The 23,055-nt window shown below is 54.5% G+C and overlaps 3 protein-coding genes across 3 annotated transcripts; 2 read left to right on the top strand and 1 right to left on the bottom strand.

Annotated features, from left to right (window-relative positions):
- Positions 1–1,020: 1,020 nt before the first annotated feature.
- Positions 1,021–1,980, top strand: LOC309890746 (olfactory receptor 14A16-like; the record flags this gene model as incomplete). Its single annotated transcript, XM_082785152.1, has 1 exon — positions 1,021–1,980. The coding sequence occupies one exon, from the start codon at positions 1,021–1,023 to the stop codon at positions 1,978–1,980; it is 960 nt and encodes a 319-aa protein (XP_082641278.1).
- Positions 1,981–7,774: 5,794 nt separating this feature from the next.
- Positions 7,775–8,710, bottom strand: LOC309890745 (olfactory receptor 14C36-like; the record flags this gene model as incomplete). The annotated part of the gene is made up of 1 exon (XM_082785151.1): positions 7,775–8,710. One exon carries the CDS (start codon positions 8,708–8,710, stop codon positions 7,775–7,777), a length of 936 nt encoding a protein of 311 aa, XP_082641277.1.
- Positions 8,711–21,129: 12,419 nt separating this feature from the next.
- On the top strand, positions 21,130–22,089 carry LOC309890744 (olfactory receptor 14C36-like; the record flags this gene model as incomplete). Its single annotated transcript, XM_082785150.1, has 1 exon — positions 21,130–22,089. One exon carries the CDS (start codon positions 21,130–21,132, stop codon positions 22,087–22,089), a length of 960 nt encoding a protein of 319 aa, XP_082641276.1.
- Between the last annotated feature and the right edge of the window lie 966 nt (positions 22,090–23,055).

Genomic DNA, 23,055 nt, shown 5'->3' with positions numbered 1-23,055 from the left:
TCTTTTCAGGGTAACATAAATGTGATTGCCCTCCATCTACAAAAGCTCAGGTAGTTGGGGACAAGTCCAGCCAGCTCCCTCGCTCTGCTCTGAGCCACAGGGAATCCCTTTGCCTCTGAGGTCTCACAGCCATTCACTGTGAGTGCATCAGAAATGCTCAGGATTTCTGACTTCTGAGAACACTGTTTGGGCATGAAGAGTGGGAAGAGAATGTGTATTAAACATTGTCCCTAAAACTCCTTTCTGCCAACTGCATTATGTAGCACCGGAATGCAAATGTTAACATGCTGACATGAAGATGATCAGCATACCTCTCCTTCGAAGAACGGCTGAGAGAGCTGGGGCTGAGCATGGTGACCTCACTGCAGCTTTTCCGTACTTAAAGGGGTCTTATAAAAAAGATGGAGAGCTACTTTTTGATCAATCAGATAATGACAGGTTCAGGGGAATGGCTTTAAACTAAAAGAGGGGAGATTCGGAGGGAATTTTTCACTCAGAGGGAGGCAAGGTACTGAAACATATTGCCCAGATAGGCTGTGAATGTCCTGTTCCTAGAGGTGTTCAGGACCAGGTTGGATGAGGTCCTGGGCATCGTGATCTAGTGGGTAGCATCCCTGCCCATGGCAAGGTGTCTGGAACTAGATTATCTGTAAGGTCTCTTCCAACCCGAGCCATTCTGTGATACTATTCCTTTTTGTGTAAGAAGGGATTTCATATGACAAAATCTGAAAATAAAACCTTGCCCTCCTGCCATGTTCCTGTGCACTCTCTGCACTGGTCAGGTCTGATTCCCTTGCGAGACCAGAACCAGAGCCCCCTGTTCCTCATTTGAGACTGAACCTTAAAAATGAAGCTCATGTCATGGAGCTAAACCAAAGATTCCAGCAGAGAAGCAAAAAGCGTTTGAGTATGGCAGGGGAGGTCTAAAAGGAATGGCATAGGCTTCACTCAGAGAAACCTGTCCTAACATGTCGTTGTCTTTTACTACCTGTACAGATCTCCATACCCAACAGGCAGCACATGTCCAACAACAGCTCCATCACCGAGTTCCTCCTCCTGCCATTTGCAGACATGCGGGAGCTGCAGCTCCTGCACTTCGTGCTCTTCCTGGGCATCTACCTGGCTGCCCTCCTGGGCAACGGCCTCATCCTCACCGCCGTAGCCTGCGACCACCGCCTCCACACCCCCATGTACTTCTTCCTCCTCAACCTCGCCCTCCTCGACCTGGGCTGCATCTCCACCACTGTCCCCAAAGCCATGGCCAATTCCCTCTGGGACACCAGGACCATTTCCTATGCAGGATGCGTTGCACAGGAATTTCTGTTTGTCTTTTTGATGTCATCGGACTGTTCCCTTCTTACCATCATGGCCTATGACCGCTACGTTGCCATCTGCAAGCCCCTGCACTACGGGACCCTCCTGGACAGGAGAGCTTGTGCCCAGATGGCAGCAGCTGCCTGGGGCAGTGGCTTTCTCAATGCTGTACTGTACACTGCCAATACATTTTCACTGCCCCTCTGCGGAGAAAATGCTGTGGACCAGTTCTTCTGTGAAATCCCCAAGATCCTCAAGCTCTCCTGCTCACATTCCTACCATAGGGATCTTGGACTTCTCACATTTAGTAGTCTTCTGTTCTTGGGTTGTTTTGTTTTCATTGTTCTCTCCTATGTTCAGATCTTCAGGACTGTGCAGAGGATGCCCTCTGAGCAGGGACGGCACAAAGCCTTTTCCACATGTGTCCCTCATTTGGTCGTGATCTCTTTGTTAATCAGCACTGGTGTGTTTGCCTACTTGAAGCCCCCTTCTATCTTTTCTCCAGCCCTGGATCTGGTGGTGGCAGTTCTTTACTCTGTGGTTCCCCCAGCACTGAACCCCCTCATCTACAGCATGAGGATGCAAACACTAAAGGATGCTATTGTGAAAGTGCTTTTATGGACATTTTTCAGGAATCATAAATGTCCCATATCTCTCCAAAGGTGACCCCCTGTATCCATTCAAACCTTGTGTTGCCTTCTTTTGCATTATTATATTTTGTCTTGTTTTCATATTTCATTATTTTTAACTGCTGGTGCTTCTGCTTTTCATCCCTGCCCACCCTCCCCCCAAATCCTTTCACTCCTACCACTGATACTGAGGAATGAACATGCATTGTGTCAGATGAAGCCCGTCCAAGCCTGTTTAAAAGTGTGTATCAATGTGGACTTTCTTGTAGCAAAGTAATAGCTGTATATAAATTAAATGGGACTTTTTCACTTCCTGATGGCTGAGCTTGTTGTTTAAAGCTCAGTATTGGTGGCATCAACCAAAGGGAAAGTACAAAATCCCAGGTGGGAGCTGGTCTTGAAGATGTCTGGCTCCTTCCTCCTGTTGGGATCTGTGGCTTTGAGTGGGGCAGTGGTGCTGGGCCAGCCCAGAGACAGGCCTGTGGACAGGAGCCACAGCACTGCGGCAAGTTCCCACAAGGCCACCACCCCAAAACTACTGCCAGGCCCCAGCCAGGCCTGCCTCTCCCCTCAGTCACAGCAATGATCCCAGGGACCAAGAGACACCTGGGGCAGGATGTGAGGGTGGGCAGCACCAGCCCCAGCGCTCCTGGCAGCCCCTCTGCAGCCAGCGCAGCTCCCAAAGGTCAGGACCAGACCCAGTGTCGCCCACAGGGCTGGGGGACTCTGGAGGCTGCAGGCACTGGCAGCACCTGCTGGGAGACCCGAAAGCCAGGGCTCAGTATCAGTGCCTGGAACTGCAGCTCACAATGCCTCCCGTCCTGTGTCCCAACCTCTCTCAGGAGCACTACTGGGTGCATTATTCCCTTCCTGGGTGTGGAAAGGAGCTTCTGGAGTGCTTCTCTGCTCACCAATGGAAATTTTAAATTTCAAATGAGGTTAAGGAAAAAAAAATCACCTCTGAACATGAGAGCTGAACCAAGCACAGTTCAATGTGATCTAACCGTCAAGTTACTCCATCTGAGGGCAGGCCAAGACCTCAAAAGGTTCCTTCCAACTCATAATCATCAAGGCTTTTGACACCGTCTCCCACAGCATTCTCCTCAAGAAACTGGCTGCTCTTGGCTTGGACTGGCGCACGCTTCGTTGGGTTAGAAACTGGCTGGATAGCCAGGCCCAAAGAGTCATGGTAAATGGAGTCAAGTCCAGTTCGAGGCCAGTCACCAGTGGTGTTCCCCAGGGCTCGGTGCTGGGGCCGGTCCTCTTTAATATCTTCATCAATGATCTGGACGAGGGCATTGAGTGCACCCTCAGTAAGTTTGCAGGCGACACCAAGCTATGCGCGTGTCAATCTGCTCGAGGGTAGGAAAGCTCCGCAGTAGGATCTGGATAGGCTGCACCGATGGGCTGAGGTCAACTGCATGAAGTTCAACAAGGCCAAGTGCCGGGTCCTGCACCTGGGGCGCAATAACCCCAAGCAGAGCTACAGGCTGGGAGATGAGTGGTTGGAAAGCTGCCAGGCAGAGAAGGACCTAGGAGTGATGGTGGATAGTCAGCTGAATATGAGCAAGCAGTGTGCTCAGGTGGCCAAGAAGGCCAACGGCATCCTGGCTTGCATAAGAAACAGTGTGACCAGCAGGGCTAGGGAGGTGATCGTCCCCCTGTACTCAGCTCTGGTGAGGCCGCACCTCGAGTACTGTGTTCAGTTTTGGGCCCCTCACTACAAGAAGGACATCGAGGTGCTTGAGCGGGTGCAGAGAAGGGCGACAAAGCTGGTGAGGGGCCTGGAGAACAAGTCCTACGAGGAGCGGCTGAGGGAGCTTGGCTTGTTCAGCCTGGAGAAGAGGAGGCTCAGGGGCGACCTTATCGCTCTCTATGGGTACCTCAAGGGAGGCTGTAGCGAGGTGGGGGTTGGCCTGTTCTCCCACGTGCCTGGTGACAGGACGAGGGGGAATGGGCTTAAGTTGAGCCAGGGGAGTTTTAGGTTAGATGTTAGGAAGAACTTCTTTACCGAAAGGGTTGTGAGACATTGGAACGGGCTGCCTAGAGAAGTGGTGGAGTCACCATCCCTGGAAGTCTTTAAAAGACGTTTAGATGTAGAGCTTAGGGATATGGTTTAGTGGGGACTGTTAGTGTTAGGTCAGAGGTTGGACTCGATGATCTTGAAGTCTCTTCCAACCTAGAAATTCTGTGATTCTGTGATTCTGTGAATAAGGTGCTGCACAGTGGACCCAGTGGCTGGGGACACTGCTGTGGGTTGAGACACTGCCTGCTTTTGTAACCTCTGCTCATCAGGATTACCTAGTGAGTGAAGTCATCCTAAAAACAAGCTCTGTTCCATGGACATGAGGACTCAGACTGATTTAAGGTACCACAGAAAAGTTCTCAGAAATACTGCCAGGTATCACATAACTACAGAACGTTTGAGGTTGGAAGGGAGCTCTGGTGAACATGAGTGAGCACAAGGTGAACATGAGTGAGCACAAATGCCTGATGTGTCAGCCCTTGCCTCCTGGCTGACATCTGTGCTTTTCAGATCACACCTGCCAGCATCCCCGATAAGGCAGCAGAAGGTACCTGCTTGGCATGCTGATTGTGAGATGCCCTCTGTCTGAGAGTCTGATAGGCTCCATGTAGGAAGAGGCCTTGGGTGTGAGTTTTCATGGGGGTTTTCCTTCTGCCTGAGTACGTGATGGGACAGGAACAGGCACTCAACTTGGTCACATCTACCTGAGAAGCTGGAAGGCCAGCAGCAGGCATGTGGAGAAGACCAAGATCACTGGTGTGAGGAATGTTTTAACAATTCGTGTCCATAAAGAACAATTCTGTTTGAATCGTTTGAATCCTGTCTGCCTCTGGGCCCTGCACTGGCAATTCAATTCTTGAACCACAGATGCAGGGTGTCCCAGTCTCCCCCTCATTCTAGTCAATTTATCACTTCTTAAATTTATGAACCTGTTTGCTTTTGTTATTCCGGACTTCTATTTCTAACACTGCTATAGATGTGTCTGTGAGTGGCTGGGGAAGAATGTTTTAATTACTCGTGTGTCTGGGAGTTTCAGAACAACTGATAGCAACTAGTGACTGTTATGGGATACTATGTGGATCTTTGGTATCTGGTTAGGGGGGGCCGAGAGATAAAGAGGAAGGAGAAAGAAGCTGAAGGACGGCTGGGAGACAAGACTTGAAGAGGATGTTCTGTAAACTTGGTATGGTGCCCAGTAAGTACAAAGGGGGAGAGGAAGACTACGAGCCTTCAGCATGAAAGACCCCTAGAGACCCCCAGAAGAGACCCCAGAGGAGACTGCGCATGCTCCAGTAGGAGGGACTGCACCCCGGAAGCTAATTTTAATAATCTATTTTTTTTTAGAAGTAGTAATGAATATGTATTAGTCTAGGAGCATAAAAATCAGCTGCTTGATGTAACTGGTGTGCGTCCTGGTGGAGCGGAGACTCCCGGTACACCCAGCGCTGTTTGCTTACCTCTATTCCTTTATATTCTTTCAATAAATCCTATTTTTTTATTTAATCCTAATTTGAATCCTGAGCCATTTATAACACTGGCAAGGCTGGAAGGCCCCAGCCGAACTAAGGTCTTTGTCCCCTTGGCTATAGTAACTGTCTCCGCTACTGATGCTCATGAGGAGACATGCTGTGCTCATGACACTGCAGCCTTGTGGCCTCTTTACAATCCTGTGTAAAGGCATAGTGATCTTATGACTGTGATTGTGTTGTTTGGTGTGTTGTGGAACAGCTCGTCCTTGCAGGGAGGAGTTTAAGTTGCTGAGCACATAAGCAGGAGAAAACAAGGATCTAACCAAGCTCTGAGGCAATGCTGGTGAGACAGTGGCAAAGTTGGTGGAACTTTGTGGCTTGGCTTGTACCCCTGACACTTGCAGCTGGAAATGCTGGCCAGAGGGCAGCAGAAGAAGATGATGGATGAAGAAACAACCTTCACAGAGCCAGTTCAACCCCAACTCAAATGGTGCACATGAGCATTTGTAGACATGCTTATACAACACCAAGGAGGAGCCTGGTGGCCCTTGTGACATGTGTTGGCCCCATATGTCAGAACAGCTGCTGGGTAGGAGGGTATAAAACTGGGACTCCTCCAGAGGAGAGAGATGAGACGCTATCAAGGACAACGTTGCCTCAGTGGGGATGCCTGTTTAAGCAGTGTGACTACTGACACCTTCCTCTAGGCCATCAATGATTGGGAAAAGCTTCACAGTCATCAGTACCATTGTCATTTCCCTGGGGTTGGTATGTGTGTAAATATCTCGTAATAAAGCTTGCTTACTTTATATATATATATATATATATATATATATATATATATATATATATATATATATATATAAGTACTGTCTGGTCCTTGCTAAACTGAACCAATCAGCTTCAGCCCCTGGAATCTCACTAGAACAGAGCCTGATAGGCCCCATGTAGGAAGAGGCCTTGGGTGTGGGCTTTAAAGTTCCTTCTGCCTGAGCACATGGTGGGACAGCAACAGGAACACAGATTGGTCACAACTACCTAAGAAGCTGGAAGGGCACAGCAGACCTGGAAGATCCTGGTGAAATTTCTTCTGTCTGATCAGTTCACAGTGCAAAAGAAGGCTGATGGGTTAGGGCCAGAGGTCACCCAGAAAGAGTCTGTGGTCAGCCAATGCCATTGTGTTTCAAGGAACAGTCGGGGAGGGTGGGGAGAAATCAGTGAAAGTAACGAAATGCTTGGATGAGAGCAAGGGGGAGAAGCAAGGTGGGTGACTAAACCTTGGACCTCAAGCTTCACAGGGCCTCATCTTTACTCAGTATCAGTCTTCTGCACAGTGCCTTGGTCTGTCTGTAATCATGGACTCCAATTGTGTGCTCTAATAAGTCCATGGGGAGGTTTCTCAGTAATGACCCTCCCTGGAGACCATTAAACTCCAGGACACTTTGAAGTCTCCTACTGACTTTAACTTCTCTTGCAGTTACATCATTCTCTCACTGCCTGAGGTTCATGGACTCGGCACCAAATGCACCATGGGGATCATTACAATTCAGCCATTTTCTTCCAGTCTTCTAGACTTGTCCTGTTAGTTAGTGAGGTATCAAAGCTGCTGGTAAAGAGGAAGTTTCAGTGACAACTTTACAGAAAGCAGTATCTTTATTTAAGAGTAGTTTCCATTAGCTCAGAGTTTTGAGAAGAAGTGATAGCATCATTCTCTAGTTGACATTGGTCCAAAGTTTCTCCTAAGGAGCTCTGTATGTATAGGAAAAGCAGCCCCTTGAAGTCCTAGACTGTATGGATAACCTTGCTCCTCCCCTCCTCATGCCCAGCACTTCTCTCAGCAACCATATGGGACCTCCCATGTGGGAATGTTTGAGATAGGTAGGAAATGATGTATAGAAATACAATTACAGAGTTGGCTGTGAGGACGATGAGATAGAAAACTGGAATTCAGGCTGGGTTGAAGCTCCCTCAGGATCCAAAAACCAACTGGGTAGGTGAGATGTATCTGTATGATCAAAGAGTAAGGGGAGGGGAATCTGGAGAAGAATGGAGAGTGCACGTGTCCAGGTAGTCTGCTGGAAAGGTGGCATCCAATATGGTCTGTTTAATCAGGCCAGGTGGAAATACCTGAAAGACTGGGGAGATTAAGTGAAGTGCATAAGAGACAGACTCCTAGCAATGAAAGTATGGGAGAAGATGAGTACTTTTTCTACTCCTGCAATACACATCCTAAAAAATAATATTCTAGAAGTGTTCCATCATTTCAGATAATTGTAGTGTGCTGATCAAGATAAAGAAAAGAAGTCTATATCTGCTGGAAGGTCCAATCAAATTCCTCAGCACATCCTGGAAAACATCCATGACATCACTTTCCTAATGGCTTCCTTGAGCTCCTGGTTCCTCATGCTGTAGATGAGGGGGTTCAATACTTGAGGCAGCACTGAGTATAGAACTGCCACTGCCAGGTTCAGGGATGGGGAGGAGATGGAGGTGGGCTTCAGGTAGGAAAAAATGCCAGTGCTGATAAACAGGGAGACCACGAACAGGTGAGGGAGGCATGTGGAAAAGGCTTTGTGTCGGCCCCGCTCAGAGGGCATCCTCAGCACGGCCCTGAAGATCTGCACATAGGACAGCACAATGTAAACAAAACACCCCAAAAACACAAAAACACTAAATGTGAGAAGCCCAATTTCTCTTAGGTAGGAGTTTGAGCAGGAGAGCTTTAGGATCTGGGGAACTTCACAGAAAAATTGGTCAATAACACAGCCTCTGCAGAATGGCAGTGAAAATGTATTGGCAGTGTGCAGCAGAGCATAGAGAACCCCACTGCCCCAGGCAGCTGCTGCCATCTGGGCACAAGCTCTGCTGCTCAGGAGGGTTCCGTAGTGCAGTGGCTTACAGATGGCAATGTAGCGGTCATAGGACATGATGGTGAGAAGACAATATTCTACTGAAAACAAAAAGAAGAAGAAAAAGACCTGTGCAGCACATCCTGCATAGGAAATGGCCCTGGCGTCCCACAGAGAATTGGCCATGGCTTTGGGGAGAGTGGTGGAGATGCAGCCCAGGTCGAGAAGGGCGAGGTTGAGGAGGAAGAAGTACATGGGGGTGTGGAGGCGGTGGTCGCAGGCTACGGTGGTGAGGATGAGGCCGTTGCCCAGGAGGGCAGCCAGGTAGATGCCCAGAAAGAGCATGAAGTGCAGGAGCTGCAGCTCCCGCGTGTCTGCAAATGGCAGGAGGAGGAACTCTGTGATGGAGCTGCTGTTGGACATCTGATCCTCCTGGACAAAGGGGACAATCCAAGGAGGAAATTACGCTGATAATTAGGAGAGGCATGTCTGAGAAGAAACCTACTCCTCATTGAAGAAGTGACCTTCTCCTTTCTGAGACCCTTCTTCCCTTCCCCTGCTTGAGCTTTGGTTGGTGGTGCCACTGGGAGCAGGGGACTCTGCTGTGGGCTCTGCAGAAGTCAGGCCTATCCTGCAGCTCAATGTGAAAACAAACCAGGAGTGATCTCTGATTAAATCTCTCTCTGATGTATGTGGACTTCCCAGCAATACCAGTCTCAAAACCCTTGACTGCAGAATAGAGTGCATGGTGTACTTTGTTCCAGTTGCCTGTGTCACACTCAGGAACAGTAGAAAACCCTGGCGTTTGTATTCCAGGTAAGATCTTGTGAGCCCCAGCTAGCAAAATGACTACCCTTAGTGCAGTAAGGACAGTCCGTCCATATGTCCTGGTCTCAGACAGATTCCTCAAGGGCTCCTGGAAGGAGGTTCAGCTTTTTCCTTCCCCATAGACCGCATTGCCAAGAGCCCATACATAAGAAGGGAGGCTGGGAATTTTCCTCCTACAGACAGGTCTGGGGGGTGGGACCCATAGGGTCAGTGCTTCAGCTGAATCTGAAAGCCATATCTGCAGGGAGCCATAAAACAAGAACAGTAGCAGCAGGTGCAGGAACAGAGTGAAATAGCACAGGGCTTCTAACAGGGGAGGCAAGGCCAGGGACCAACGGGAACTGACGAGAGTCTGCTCTACTGCATTTCCTCCTGATGAGATTAAGAGTCATGTCCTGAATCCTGTGAGCTTGACTGTAAACAGGGAGGTGCCATAAGACTCTGTTGGCACTGTCCTGCCATTCCCTGCCCATGGCTCTGCTGCCTGAAGCTGTCCCTGCCTGCAGCTGGGTCTCTGTCCCCACGCCTCCTGCCTGCAGCTCACAGCCCCCATCCCACCCGCTGGGTGCTCAGCTCTGCCCTGCAGACACCTCCCGGCAGCAGGGCTTTGCCCAGGGGCAGCTCGCTGGGGGCACGTCCTAGAGCCCAGGGCACACAGAAACTGCTGACACTGTGCATGCGGTGGTGGAGCTTTCTGTCAGCTGAGGGGCAGGAAGGGACTTGGTGAGATCCTTGGTGAGCTGCTTGTGAAGGCTTAGGACTCTCAGACTTTTCTTGGAAATAACAGCTTATATTTCTATTCCCAGTAAGATACAAGAAGAGAAAACTGAAAGCAGAGGCTAAGGGAAGATGAGGGTGAAGATCCCTCTGAAATTCCCTTGGTGTGCTGTGGATCTGTGAGCAGGCTGCACCAGGCAGCAGCCTCCCACCAGCAGCAGGACCCTGCCCTAACAGGGGGGCTCCTTCCACCCACAGCTTCTCCCTGCAGCGCCCTGGGCAGCTCCCCGGACAGGCTGAGGGCTGAGCCTGGCAGGCGGCAGAGGCCCTGCCCCGCCACACAGCCCCTGGGGCACAGCAGGGACCCTGCTCTGCACCAAAGCCCTGGACACCCCTGCCTGCACCCCGGCTTCTCCTGCCTCCAGGACTTGCGGCTGCATTGCCCTCCAGCCAGAGACTTACCAGGTGCAGGGCTGGGAAGTCTTCTCCAGCAGGGAGCTCTGGGCATGCTGCCACTTCTGCCTGCCTTTAAGCACTGTGTCTCTGCAGGCAATGCCCCCAGCCCTGCTGCGCTGTGCAGAGGAGCTGCTCCTGGGCAGAGCTGTCTCTCTGCAGCACTACCCGCTTGCCAGGAGCTCCCCTTGGGCCCAGGAGCCTGGCCCAGCTCAGCAGCAGAGGCCCAGTGCAAGGCCTCCCTTGCTCTGCCCCCCACCAGGCTCCCTGCACATGGCCCTGAGGCTGCAGGGGAACCTCCTGGCAAACAGCCTGAAGGAATCCCTGGGCTCCGGTCTCCCACACTGGCACACACACTTCTTGACAGCAGGATCATTTCCCCTAGCACAAAGAGCAATTATCTCTAACAATCACCTCTTCTTATCCCAGTTGGTGGTGGGACACCCAGATGTGGTCATGGAAGTAACTCCTTTAACCCCCTGCTGAAGGAAGGGATTTAGCAGACTCGGTTGGGATCCGCATAGCCCTTACAGACAGACCCCAGTCTAGTGGCAGAGTGGACAGAATGAATCATACTCTCAAGACTCAGGCAAAGCGTGTCAAGAAACTTCAGTGCTCTGAAGACAGATTTTACCCTGTCTCTTGCAAAAGGCCCAGCCCCAGGACAAGCCTCAAACCCCACCTTCCTGGAAGGGCTCCCAGGAGCACAGGCGTGTTGAGGCAGGAACACAGCAGTGACTTCTCCAGCGCTCCACTTCCTCTATTCCGTGGCCTTTGTCAGAATTTGGAGATGCTCCTGGTGGATGGGCCAGGAACCGCTAGGAATGAACTGGGCAGAAGGGAGGTGACTGTTTCTCAGGACAAGAAGGGAAATCTCTCGTCTGTCTCGTGAGCTGTGCTGTCTCCATGCTGCTGTCATAAGCCTTCTTATGACACAGGCTGATGTCACAGGGGGATGCCCTGCATCACCAGGATGTAAGCACTGGAGCAGCAGCAGTGCCGGCACTTCCCTGCAAGGCCTGGTCCTTGCTGGGCACTGCTTGGGTGCTTCCCAGCGCTGTCCTTCTGTGGCCAGGAGTGGGGTCAGCAGGCAGCAAGCTTGCACTGGGCGACCCTCGCTGACGAGCGGAGGAGCAGGTGCACATTGCTCCTGCCCAGGACCCCAGTCCTGGTCCGGTCACCAGCCTTAGTCCCCAGCCCTCGTCCCCAGCCCTACTCCGGTACCCAGCCCTGGTCCGGCCTCCAGCCCTAGTCCCAAGCCCTGGTCCCTAGCCCTGGTCCCCAGCCCTGTCCCCCGCCCTGGACCAGTCCGCAGCCCTGGTCTCCAGCCCTGGTCCCTAGCCCTGGTCCACAGCCATGGTCCTTTCCCCAGCCCTTGTCCCCAGACCTGGTCCCCATCACTGGTCTGGTCCCCAGTGCTTGTCCCCAGCCATCATCCCCAGCCCTGGTCCCCACCCCAGGACTGGTCTCGAGCCTTGGTCCCCAGCCCTGGTCTCCAGCCCTGGACACCAGCCCGGGTTGGGTCCCCAGCCCTGGTCCCCAGCCCTGGTGCAGTCCCCAGCTGTGGTCCCCAGCCCTGGTTTACAGTGCGGGTCTGGTCCCCAGCTCAGGTCCCCAGCCCTGTTCCCATCCCCATGCCTGGTCCCCATCACTGATCCGGTCCCAAGCCCTGGTCCCCGGCCCAGGTTCCCATTCCTGGTAGACAGCCCTGGTACACTCCCCAGCTGTAGTCCCCAGCCCTAGTCCACAGCGCTGGTCTGGTCCCTAGCCCTGGTCTCCAGCCCTGGTTCCCAGCCCTGGTCCCCAACCATGGACTGGTCCCCGCCCTATTTCTAAGACCAGGTCCACAGCCCTGGTCCCGTCCGTAGCTCTGGTCCCCAGCCATGGTCCCCAGCCTCTCCTGAGCTGTGCTGTCTCCATGCTGCTGACATCATAAGCCTTCTTATGACACAGGCTGATGTCACAGGGGGATGCCCTACATCACCAGGATATCGTCACTGGAGCAGCGGCAGTGCCGGCACTTCCCTGCAAGGCCTGGTCCCTGCTGAGCACTGCTTGGGTGCTCCCCAGCTCTGTCCTTCTGTGGCCAGGAGTGGGGTCAGCAGGCAGCAAGCTTGCACTGGGCGACCCTCGCTGACGGGTGGAGGAGCAGGTGCACCTTGCTTCTGCCCTTGTCCCCAGCACTAGTCCCCAGGCCTGTTCCCCAGCCCTGTTCCGATCCCCAGCCCTCGACCCCAGCAGTTGCCTGATACCAAGCCCTCATCCGGTCCCCATCCCTGGTGTGGTCCCCAGGCATAGTCTGGTCCCAGATCGTGGTCCTCAGCCCTGGTCCATTCCCCAGCCCTGGTCCCCAGCCCTGGTACTTAGGCTAGGTCCCCAGCCCTGGATCCCAGCCCTGGTCCAGTCCCCAGCCCAGGTCCTCAGACTTAGACCACAACCCTGGTCCCCTGCCCTGGTCCTGTCCCCAGCCTTAGTCCATAGCTCTGGTCCCCAGCCCTGTTCCGGTCCCCATCCCAGGTCCAGACTCCCACCATGGTCCCAACCTTGGTCTCCATCGCTGGTCCTTACCCCAGCCCTGGTTCCCAGCCCTGGTCCCCAGCCCTGGTCCAAAGCCATGGTCCCCAGCCCTGGTCCGGTCCCAAGCACTGGTCCCCTGTCCTGGCCCGGTCCCTAGCCCTGGTCCCCAGCCCTGGTCTGGTCCCCAGACTTGGTTCCAAGCCCTTGTCCCCAGCCCCAGCCCCAGCCCTGGTCCGGTCCTCAGCCCTGTTCCAGTCCCCAGCCCTGGTAAGGTCCCCAGCCCTGGTTCCCAGGTCTAGTCCCCAGGCCTGGTCCAGTCCCCAGCCCTGGTCCCCAGAACTGGTCCCCAACCCTGATCCCCAGCCCTTGTTTGGTCCCCAGCCCTGGTCCAGTCCCCAGCCCTGGTCCCGAGACCTGGTGCAGTCCTCAGTCCTGGTCCCGAGCCCTTGACACCAGCCCTGGTCCCGTTTCTTGCCCTGGTCCCAAACCCTTGACACCAGCCCTGGTCCCGTTTCTTGCCCTGGTCCCAAGCCCTTGTCCCCAGACATGGTCCCCAGCCCTGGATCCCAGCCCTGGTCCTGTCCCCAGACATGGTCCCCAGACATGGTACCCGAACCTGGTCCCAAGCCATGGTTCCCATCCCTGGTCCTGTCCCAAACACTGGTCCGGTCCCGAGCCCTGGTCCCTAGCCCTGGTCCCCAGCCCTGGTCCCCCGCCCTGGACCAGTCCGCAGCCCTGGTCTCCAGCCCTGGTCCCTAGCCCTGGTCCACAGCCATGGTCCTTTCCCCAGCCCTGGTCCCCAGACATGGTACCCGAACCTGGTCCCAAGCCATGGTTCCCATCCCTGGTCCTGTCCCAAACACTGGTCCGGTCCCCAGCCCTGGTCCCTAGCCCTGGTCCCCAGCCCTGGTCCCCCGCCCTGGACCAGTCCGCAGCCCTGGTCTCCAGCCCTGGTCCCTAGCCCTGGTCCACAGCCATGGTCCTTTCCCCAGCCCTGGTCCCCAGACATGGTACCCGAACCTGGTCCCAAGCCATGGTTCCCATCCCTGGTCCTGTCCCAAACACTGGTCCGGTCCCCAGCCCTGGTCCCTAGCCCTGGTCCCCAGCCCTGGTCCCCCGCCCTGGACCAGTCCGCAGCCCTGGTCTCCAGCCCTGGTCCCTAGCCCTGGTCAACAGCCATGGTCCTTTCCCCAGCCCTGGTCCCCAGACCTGGTCCCCAGCCCTGGTCCGGTCCCCAGCTCAGGTCCCCTGCCCTGCTCCGGTCCCCATGCCTGGTTCCCATCACTGGTCTGATCCCCAGTGCTTGTCCCCAGCCATCATCCCCAGCCCTGGTCCCCACCCCAGGACTTGTCTCGAGCCTTGGTCCCCAGCCCTGGTCTTCAGCCCTGGACACCAGCCCGGGTTGGGTCACTAGCCCTGGTCCACAGCCCTGGTCCGGTCCATAGCTCTGGTCCCCAGCCCTGGTCCCCAGCCTCTCCTGAGCTGTGCTGTCTCCATGCTGCTGACGTCCTAAGCCTTCTTATGACACAGGCTGATGTCACAGGGGGATGCCATGCATCACCAGGATATAAGCACTGGAGCAGCGGCAGTGCCGGCACTTCCCTGCAAGGCCTGGTCCATGATGGGCACTGCTTGGGTGCTCTCCACTGCTGTCCTTCTGTGGCCAGGAGTGGGGTCAGCAGGCAGCAAGCTTGCAGTGGGCGACCCTCGCTGATGGGCGGAGGAGCAGGGGCACCTTGCAGAGGAGCTGTGGTTGAGGAGCTAGGGCGGGCATCCCTTGTTCTGAGCTGAGGGCCAGCAGTAAGCAAGATGGAGGGCTGCTGGACGGTGACCATCGCCTCTGACATGACTTCCCTGTTCCCAGTGCTCCTGCATCTCTCCCCCAAAGGTAAGGGTGTCAGGAGTCCCTTCCCACGGGGTGGCCCAAGGGCTGTCAGCTGTCCAAAGCTGCAGGTCCTGGTCTGGGGGGTGGTGGTGGTGCTGGACAGAGCTGGTGGCTGCTGCAAGAGCCCTGCCTGAGTGTCCCGCTGGGCTCAGGGGACAATGTAGCAGCCAGGACTCCTGGGTCCTGATGCTAGGGCTCCTCCTCAGCCCTAGGGCTCCTCTGGGCATGGCTCAGCCTCCTTGTGATGGGGACAATCCAGGGCCAGGTTTCCCTGAGAGCTGGTGCCTCTTTGGGATCTGGCTCTGGGACGAAGTCATCCTATGTTCCAGACGCTGGTGTGGCCTGCAACTCCCACAGGCCTTTCATGAATGTTCCAGAACTACCTGAGTTGGAAATCAAGCCTTAAACCCGGGACAAGTGCTGGGGACTGAACCAGGGCTGGGGACCAGAGCTGGAGACCAGGACTGGGGACCAGGGCAGGGGACCAGGGCTGTGGACTGGACCAGGGCTGGGAACCAGGTCTAGGAAACAAGGCTGGGGACCAAACCATTGCTGGGGACCAGGGCTATGGACCAGGGCTGGGGACTGGACCAGGGCTGGGGACCAGGGCTGGGGAACAGACCAGGGCTCAGGACCAGGGCTGGGGACCAGGACTGAGGACCGCACCAGGGCTCGGGACCAGAGCTGGGGACCAGGGCTGGGGACTTGACCCGGGTTGGGGTCCAAGGCTGGGGACCGGACCCTGGCTGGGGTCCAGGACTGGGGACCAAGGCTGGGGTCCAGGGCTGGGGACCAAGGATGGGAACCAGGGCTAGGATCCAGGGCTGGGGATGTGTCTAGTGCTAGGGACCAGGGCTGGGGACAATTGCTGGGGTCCGGAATAGGGCTGGAGACCAGGGCTTGGGACGGGACCAGGGCCGGGGACCAGGGCTGGGGACTAGGGCTGGAGGCCGGACCAGGGCTGGGTACCGGAGCAGGGCTGGGGACCAGGGCTGGGGACTAAGGCTGGTGACCGGACCAGGACTGGGGTCCTGGGCAGGAGCAATGTGCACCTGCTCCTCCGCTCGTCAGTGAGGGTCGCCCAGTGCAAGCTTGCTGCCTGCTGACCCAACTCCTGGCCACAGAAGGACAGCGCTGGGAAGCACCCAAGCAGTGCCCAGCAAGGACCAGGCCTTGCAGGGAAGTGCCGGCACTGCTGCTGCTCCAGTGCTTACATCCTGGTGATGCAGGGCATCCCCCTGTGACATCAGCCTGTGTCATAAGAAGGCTTATGACGTCAGCAGCATGGAGACAGCACAGCTCACGAGACAGACGAGAGATTTCCCTTCTTGTCCTGAGAAACAGTCACCTCCCTTCTGCCCAGTTCATTCCTAGCGGTTCCTGGCCCATCCACCAGGAGCATCTCCAAATTCTGACAAAGGCCACGGAATAGAGGAAGTGGAGCGCTGGAGAAGTCACTGCTGTGTTCCTGCCTCAACACGCCTGTGCTCCTGGGAGCCCTTCCAGGAAGGTGGGGTTTGAGGCTTGTCCTGGGGCTGGGCCTTTTGCAAGAGACAGGGTAAAATCTGTCTTCAGAGCACTGAAGTTTCTTGACACGCTTCGCCTGAGTCTTGAGAGTATGATTCATTCTGTCCACTCTGCCACTAGACTGGGGTCTGTCTGTAAGGGCTATGCGGATCCCAACCAATACCTAATAGTCTGCTTCTTTCAGTAACTCCCTTGGCTATCAAACACCTCTGTCCGATGGCGTTCCCAAAGGTGCCCCAAATCTCAGAATTCTTTCTTTTACCAGAGCTTGTACTACTTCTCTCGCCTTCCTGGTACGACACGGAAAGGCCTCAGGCCAGCCTGCAGACGAGTCCACGAGGACTAACAAATACTTCAGCCCCCCTTTTCTAGGCAGTTCGCTAAAGTCTATCTGCCAATACTCTCCAGGTGCCTGCCCCTCAGCAGTGGATTTTTGTGTGTTTAGTGGATTGTTTCTCCAACATATGTCACGCCTTTCTGGGACTGACCTAGGAGCCTCCACCATGTTGCTGCATATAAATGAGAGGGGTTTTGCCTCTCGGCTGAAGCCGTCCCCATGCTCTCAGCATATTTAAGCAAACTAACTGCAGCTACAGCCTCTTCTTTGTCTGAAAGCCGATCTCAGCTGATGAGGAAGTAATGGGACCAGCAAACCTTTCTGGCTGCAGCAGCTCGGGCCCGGCTGCCCTGGCCCTGCGGCAGGAGGAGCTGCCTGAAGACCCCCAGGGATGGCACGGAGGGGCTGCAGTCCTCCCAGGGACTATGAATGAGTTGGCCTGTGGAGTGCTGGATGTAGGGCTGGGCCCTGAAACCTCATCTCTTTCCATGTGCTGAAAAGCAGCTGGACTATGACATGCATTTTGCAGAAGGAGTGTCAAGACACAGGTTTTCCTGTTTGCTAGTCCTGGTGAACATCACCTAGGTCGGTCCACCTGGCAGCTGTGCACAGAAGCTGTCTCCAAGAACCCACAGAAACCTTGGGAATGTTTGCACCCTGCAGTGTCCCTTTCCTGTGACCGTCCGAGTGATTAAAGGCCCCCAGGGTGACATGGGGTCATTGAATTCATCTTAGTCCAGTGGCTTCCACAAGACTGTCTGCTTCTTCAGCCTGACTGCAGGCATCTACCTCTGACCACAAGGTCACCCTGACTGGCTCTGCTCTGACCCTCACCCACAAGGGCTCCCCCAGTCTGCTGCCCATCCCATAGAGGAGCTCCAAGCATCCAGACAGAACCTTCACATGGAGGGCAACCCCCTATTGATCACCCCTGCCTGTCTCTTCTGGACAATCTGCACCCATCCTGCACAGCACCCCAAGCTGAGGGACCTGTCCCCCCACACCTCAGCAGCTCTGCCATCAATGTCCCAGCCCTGTGACAGCAGGCGGGGATCCAGCTCCTTCTGCCTGTGCCCCAGGCTGAGGGCATTGGGGCACATCTGGGCTGCAGCACCTCAGCTGTGGTACAAGGGCCAAACTCAGACTTGTCCCAGGTCTTGTGCCCAAGAGCCTGGGCATGAAGAGGCTTTCCTTCACAACAGAGACCTGCTGCCGTGGATGGCAGATGGCCCTAGGAGGATGAAATGAGGGGCCTGAAGCACAGTACGCCCTGGTGTTCCTGAGGCCAGAAGTAAACAGGCCTGAGCTGTGCTGCCTTGACTGCAGAGGGCCTTTTGTGGTGTCAGTGCAGCCCTGAGGGCCGGTGCTGGAGCTGGGGCTGATCTCCAGGCACGAGAATGGATGCTGAAAATATCCTTGGCTATGCTCATCCTGTGATACAGGGACACAGAAAAAAATCACTGGGTTGTGTCTTGACTGAGTAAGGGATTGGGGTAAGACGCAGCAGCAGTGTTTGCAAACCAAAGGACACAAGTGGAAACCCTGGTGTGATGTACCTCATATCCATGCACTGCCTGGATAGAGGAGGGATAAACCTTTGCTTTCTGCAGCCCTGGGAAGTGGTCACTTGCTCGTAAGCACCAGGTCTGTCAGAGATGCCTTCAGGGGTACCCGTTAAGTACCAGCTATAGATGGCCAGAGGTGTCCTGTGGGTCCTGTGCTGCCCGTGTCAGCTGCATGCTCCAGTGGTGCTGGGCAGAGTTAGCATCTCGGGTAGCACTGCAGGCCTAGAATTGGCTATTACATGGAGCAGCTGCCCTGAATTTCATTAGATAATGTAGGGATGTCCATGAGACAAGTGCCATTAGAGTCCCTGGAGATGGAGGGAAAACTAGAGGGAGAGAGAGACTCAGCTCTCCCTGTGGCACAGTTCTCCATTGGGTCAGATGGATGCCTCTACATGCTGCCCTGAGCCTACTGAGGAGGGACAGGTTTAGTTGTCCTAAATGGGTGCATTTGCTGTCATTTCAGCTGGCCAAAGGCACTCCCCACCAGTCTCCAAGGGGATGTCCCCATGTGCTGCCCTGTCCCTCATGGTACCTCCATGAGAGCTTGTAGATGCCTGCACGTACCTCTGCCCCCTGACATGTCACCAGGTGATTGCAACCCCCTGATTTCCTCCATCTCCATTAATGATCCTGGAGATGAGACAAGGAGCTCATCTGCAGCTGCCCATGTTATGCACACCTAAACTGAGTGCAGAGGAATCCCAGCTCCCATGGGTTTGTGGCAGACATGGGAGGGATCTGAGTCCCATTGCAGCCCCAGGACAAAAACCCAACATGAGATGTTGGGTTAACTGACTCTGCTGAATCCCTTCCTTAAGCAGAGGGTTAAAGGAATTACTTTTATGACCATGTCTGGGTGTCCCACCATCAGCTGATGTGAGAAGAGGTGACTGTTACAGATAATTGTTTTTGTGCTAGGAGAAATGATCCTGCTGTCAAGAAGTGTGTGTGCCAGGTGAGGGCTGGAGCCCCAGCGATTCCTTCAGGCTGTTTGCCAGCAGGTTCCCCTGCAGCCCCAGAGCCATGTGCAGGGAGCCTGGTGGGGGGCAGAGCAAGGGAGGCCTTGGGCTGGGCCTCTGCTGCTGAACTGGGCCAGGCTCCTGGGCCCAAGGGGAGCTCCTGGCAAGTGGGCAGTGCTGCAGAGAGACAGCTCTGCCCAGGAGCAGCTCCTCTGCACAGCGCAGCAGGGCTGGGGGCACTGCCTGCAGAGACACAGTGCTTAAAGGCAGGCAGAAGTGGCAGCATACCCAGAGCTCCCTGCGGGAGAAGACTTCCCAGCCCTGAATCCGTAAGTCTCTGGCTGGAGGGCAATGCAGCTGCAGTTCCTGGAGGCAGGAGAAGCCGTGGGTGCAGGCAGGGGTGTCCAGGGCTTTGGTGCAGAGCAGGGTCCCTGCTGTGCCCCAGGGGCTGTGTGGTGGGGCAGGGCCTCTGCTGCCTGCCAGGCTCAGCACTCAGCCTGCCCGGGGAGCTGACCAAGGCGCTGCAGGGAGAAGCTGCGGGTGGAAGGAGCCCCCCTGTCAGGGCAGGGTCCTGCTGCTGGTGGGAGGCTGCTGCCTGGGGCAGCCTGCTCACAGCTCCACGGCACAACCAGGGTGTATCCAAGGGGACTTTAAAAGAACTGGAAGAAGGAAGGGGATTTTGGCTTCAGTCTTTTCTTTCCTGAGCTTCATGAGATTTCAGTCTTCTCTGCTTTGGCTCTATGAGTGTAGAAATGGATGCTGTTATTTCTAAGAAGAGTCTGAGACTCACAATCTGTCAGAGTGGGGGTTACAAGGACACTTTCCTTGTAACCACCACCACCCTTACAATGTCAGCAGGGTCTGTGTGAGCTGGGCTCTAGGACATGCCCCCAGTGAGCTGCCCCTGGGCAGAGCCCTGCTGCCCGGAGGTGTCTGCAGGGCAGAGCTGAGCACCCAGAGGGTGGGATGGGGGCTGTGAGCTGCAGGCAGGAGGCATGGGGACAGAGACCCAGCTGCAGGCAGGGACAGCTGCAATCAGCACAGCCATGGTCAGAGGGTGGGAGGGAGCTGCTCCCAGCAGCAAGATGGGAGGGGGGATTTGGGCACTTCTCTGCCATCCCTGCAGTGCAGACACCTTCCCCTTAGCAATCCCCTGGTCTCCTTTCTCATCGAGCACAGATCTCCAGCCGTAATATCATTGAAATTTTATAAGCTGCTTTGTACTCACTGCAGTTTTGGGGATGAGAATTCAGGTGCAGCTCAAACACTGATGATGTTCCTGTCGCTCAGGTATGTCCATGAAAAAAGCATCGATGTTTCTTCCAAACTTTTGGGCCTCTGGGAAGTGTTTGTGTGGCTGGGAATGAGCTGGCTCTCTGTTCAGGACATCACATCTAACGACCTTTGACTCTACGTGGGGCTTCTGCTGGGCTGCAGGCTGCCATGCAGAAGGGCACAACTCTGCCCTAGCAGATCTGTGTTATCTAGCAGCACCATGGAGAAGACACATCAGTCCTGAGGCCATAGAAATGTTGCTGAACGGTTGTATAGGGGCAGCTGCTGTGATCCCTGTGTGTCCCTGGGGAAAAGCAGAGTGCTGAGAACCTCCTTAGATATGATGAGTTGGGTGAGGGGTTTGGAGATGCGCACTTTGAACCTGGATTCCTCTGCTGTCAGTAGCATTAAGGGTCTATTCAGAGGAACACCTAAGTGTGACCAACCTCCCAAGGTGCCTGCACTCGGCAGCTGAGACCAGGACTGATTGATACAACTTCTGTCTGCACACTGCCCTGAGGGACAGTCCCTTTGCCTTGCAGGATCCCCAAGATTTTACTTGGTGGGCAGTACACCAAGGATTTCTACCTTAAAGGACTTCTCAGGTGTGTAGGACAAGTACAAAAAAATACACAAAACATACACAATACACCAAGCCCTATTCTGCAGTTGAGTGAATTTCTGCAACAATGATGAAAAGTTCCTTTATATATAATGTCTACACAAATGTTGTTTTTTCTTCCTTTTAGACCAGCCTCAAGGTCAAGAGACATCAAATGTCCAACAGCAGCTTCATCACCAAATTCCTTCTCCTGCCATTTGCAGACACACGGGAGTTGCAGATCCTGCACTTCGCACTCTTCCTGGGCATCTACCTGGCTGCCCTCCTGGGCAACGGCCTCATCCTCACCGCCGTAGCCTGCGACCACCACCTCCACACCCCCATGTACTTCTTCCTCCTCAACCTCGCCCTCCTTGACCTGGGCTGCATCTCCACCACTGTCCCCAAAGCAATGGCAAATTCCCTCTGGGACTCCAGGGCCATTTCCTATGCAGGGTGTGCTGCGCAGGTCTTTCTCTTTCTATTCTTCCTCTCTGCAGACTATTCCCTTCTCACCATCATGGCCTACGACCGCTATGTTGCCATCTGCAAGCCCCTGCACTACGGAAGCCTCCTGGGCAGCAGAGCTTGTGCCCAGATGGCAGCAGCTGCCTGGGGCAGTGGGGTTCTCTATGCTCTGCTGGTCACTGCCAATACATTTTCACTGCCACTGGGCCGAAGCAATGCTGTGGACCAGTTCTTCTGTGAAATCCCCTCGATCCTCAAGCTCTCCTGCTCAAATTCCTACCTCAGGAATATTTGGGTACTTATGATTGGTGCTTCTTTAGCATCCATGTGCTTTTTTTTCATTATTTTTTCCTACGTGCAGGTCTTCAGGGCTGTGCTGAGGATGCCCTCTGAGCAGGGCCGGCACAAAGCCTTCTCCATGTGCCTCCCTCACCTGTTTGTGGTCTCCCTGTTTGTCATCACTGGACTTTTTTCCTACATGAAGCCCTTCTCAGCCTCCTTCCCAGCCCGAGACCTGATGGTATCATTTCTGTACTCAGTGATGCCTCCAGCACTGAACCCCCTCATCTACAGCATGAGGAACCAGGAGCTCAAGGGTGCCATTAGGAAAATGATTTCAGGAATGTTTCTGAAAAGTGATAAACTTCCCCTCTTTCTCCACAAATGACATCCTGGGTATTTGTTTCATGATCATTAGTGTTACTTTTATCTTCATTGACATTCCCATTCATTAGTTTCTTAGGAAAATGTTTTTTATATATCTACTGTCCACTGAGGAATGAAACTGCTCTGTCAGTTCTCTCTCATTGCATCTGCTTAATAAAACAGGGTCTCCCCAACTGACTGCCTGAAGTCATGCTTCTTCTTTCAAAGCTGGTGCCAATAACATGGTTGAGGAGTGTGGTGGTTTCACACTGATGGGCAGCTGAACTCCACCACACCGCGCTTTCGCCCCCTCCTCAAAGGAACAGCCAGAGAAAACACAGTGGAAAAGGGCTCCAGTTTTTTTTTTAAAGGACAGGCAGAACACTTACCAATCGCAGTCATGGGTAAAACAGACTCACTGTAGGGAGATTAGGATAGTTTATTGAGCTTTAACTAACAGAGTGGAGCAGTGAGGATCTAAAAACAAAATAAAAACAGCTTCCCTCCTCCCCACCCTTTTGTACTTTCTTGCCTGCCTGTAGCAGTGCAGGGGAACGGGGCCTGTGGTCACTCCATGACGCTTTGTATCTGCTGCTCCTTCACTTCACTTCACTTCACTCAGTGCCCCTGCTCCTGCATGGGCTCCACTCCACAAGCTGCAGCTCCAGCCCCGGGCCTGCTCCTGCAGGGGCTCGCCATGGTCCACAGCTTCCTTCAGGTCACATCCACCTGCTCCATGGGCTCCAGCATGGAGATCTGCTTTGCTGTGGGACCTATGGGCTGCAGGGGCACAGCCTGCTCCACAAGGGGCCTCTTCATGGGCTGCATGGGAAATTCTGCTCTGGCACCTGGAGCACCTCCTGTCCTCCTTCTGCACTGACCTTGTTGTCTGCAGGGCTGTCCCTATTTACAGGTTCTCACTCCTCTCTCCCAGCTGCTGTTGTGCAGTAGAATTTCTCCTTTCTTTAATATCCTGTCACAGAGACAC

This window comes from Aythya marila, assembly GCF_965140915.1.
Source record: "Aythya marila genome assembly, contig: HAP1_HAP1_SCAFFOLD_186, whole genome shotgun sequence".
Taxonomy (NCBI): domain Eukaryota; kingdom Metazoa; phylum Chordata; class Aves; order Anseriformes; family Anatidae; genus Aythya; species Aythya marila.
Note: the sequence above shows the minus strand (reverse complement) of the source record. Positions and strands in the feature narration are given on the sequence as shown.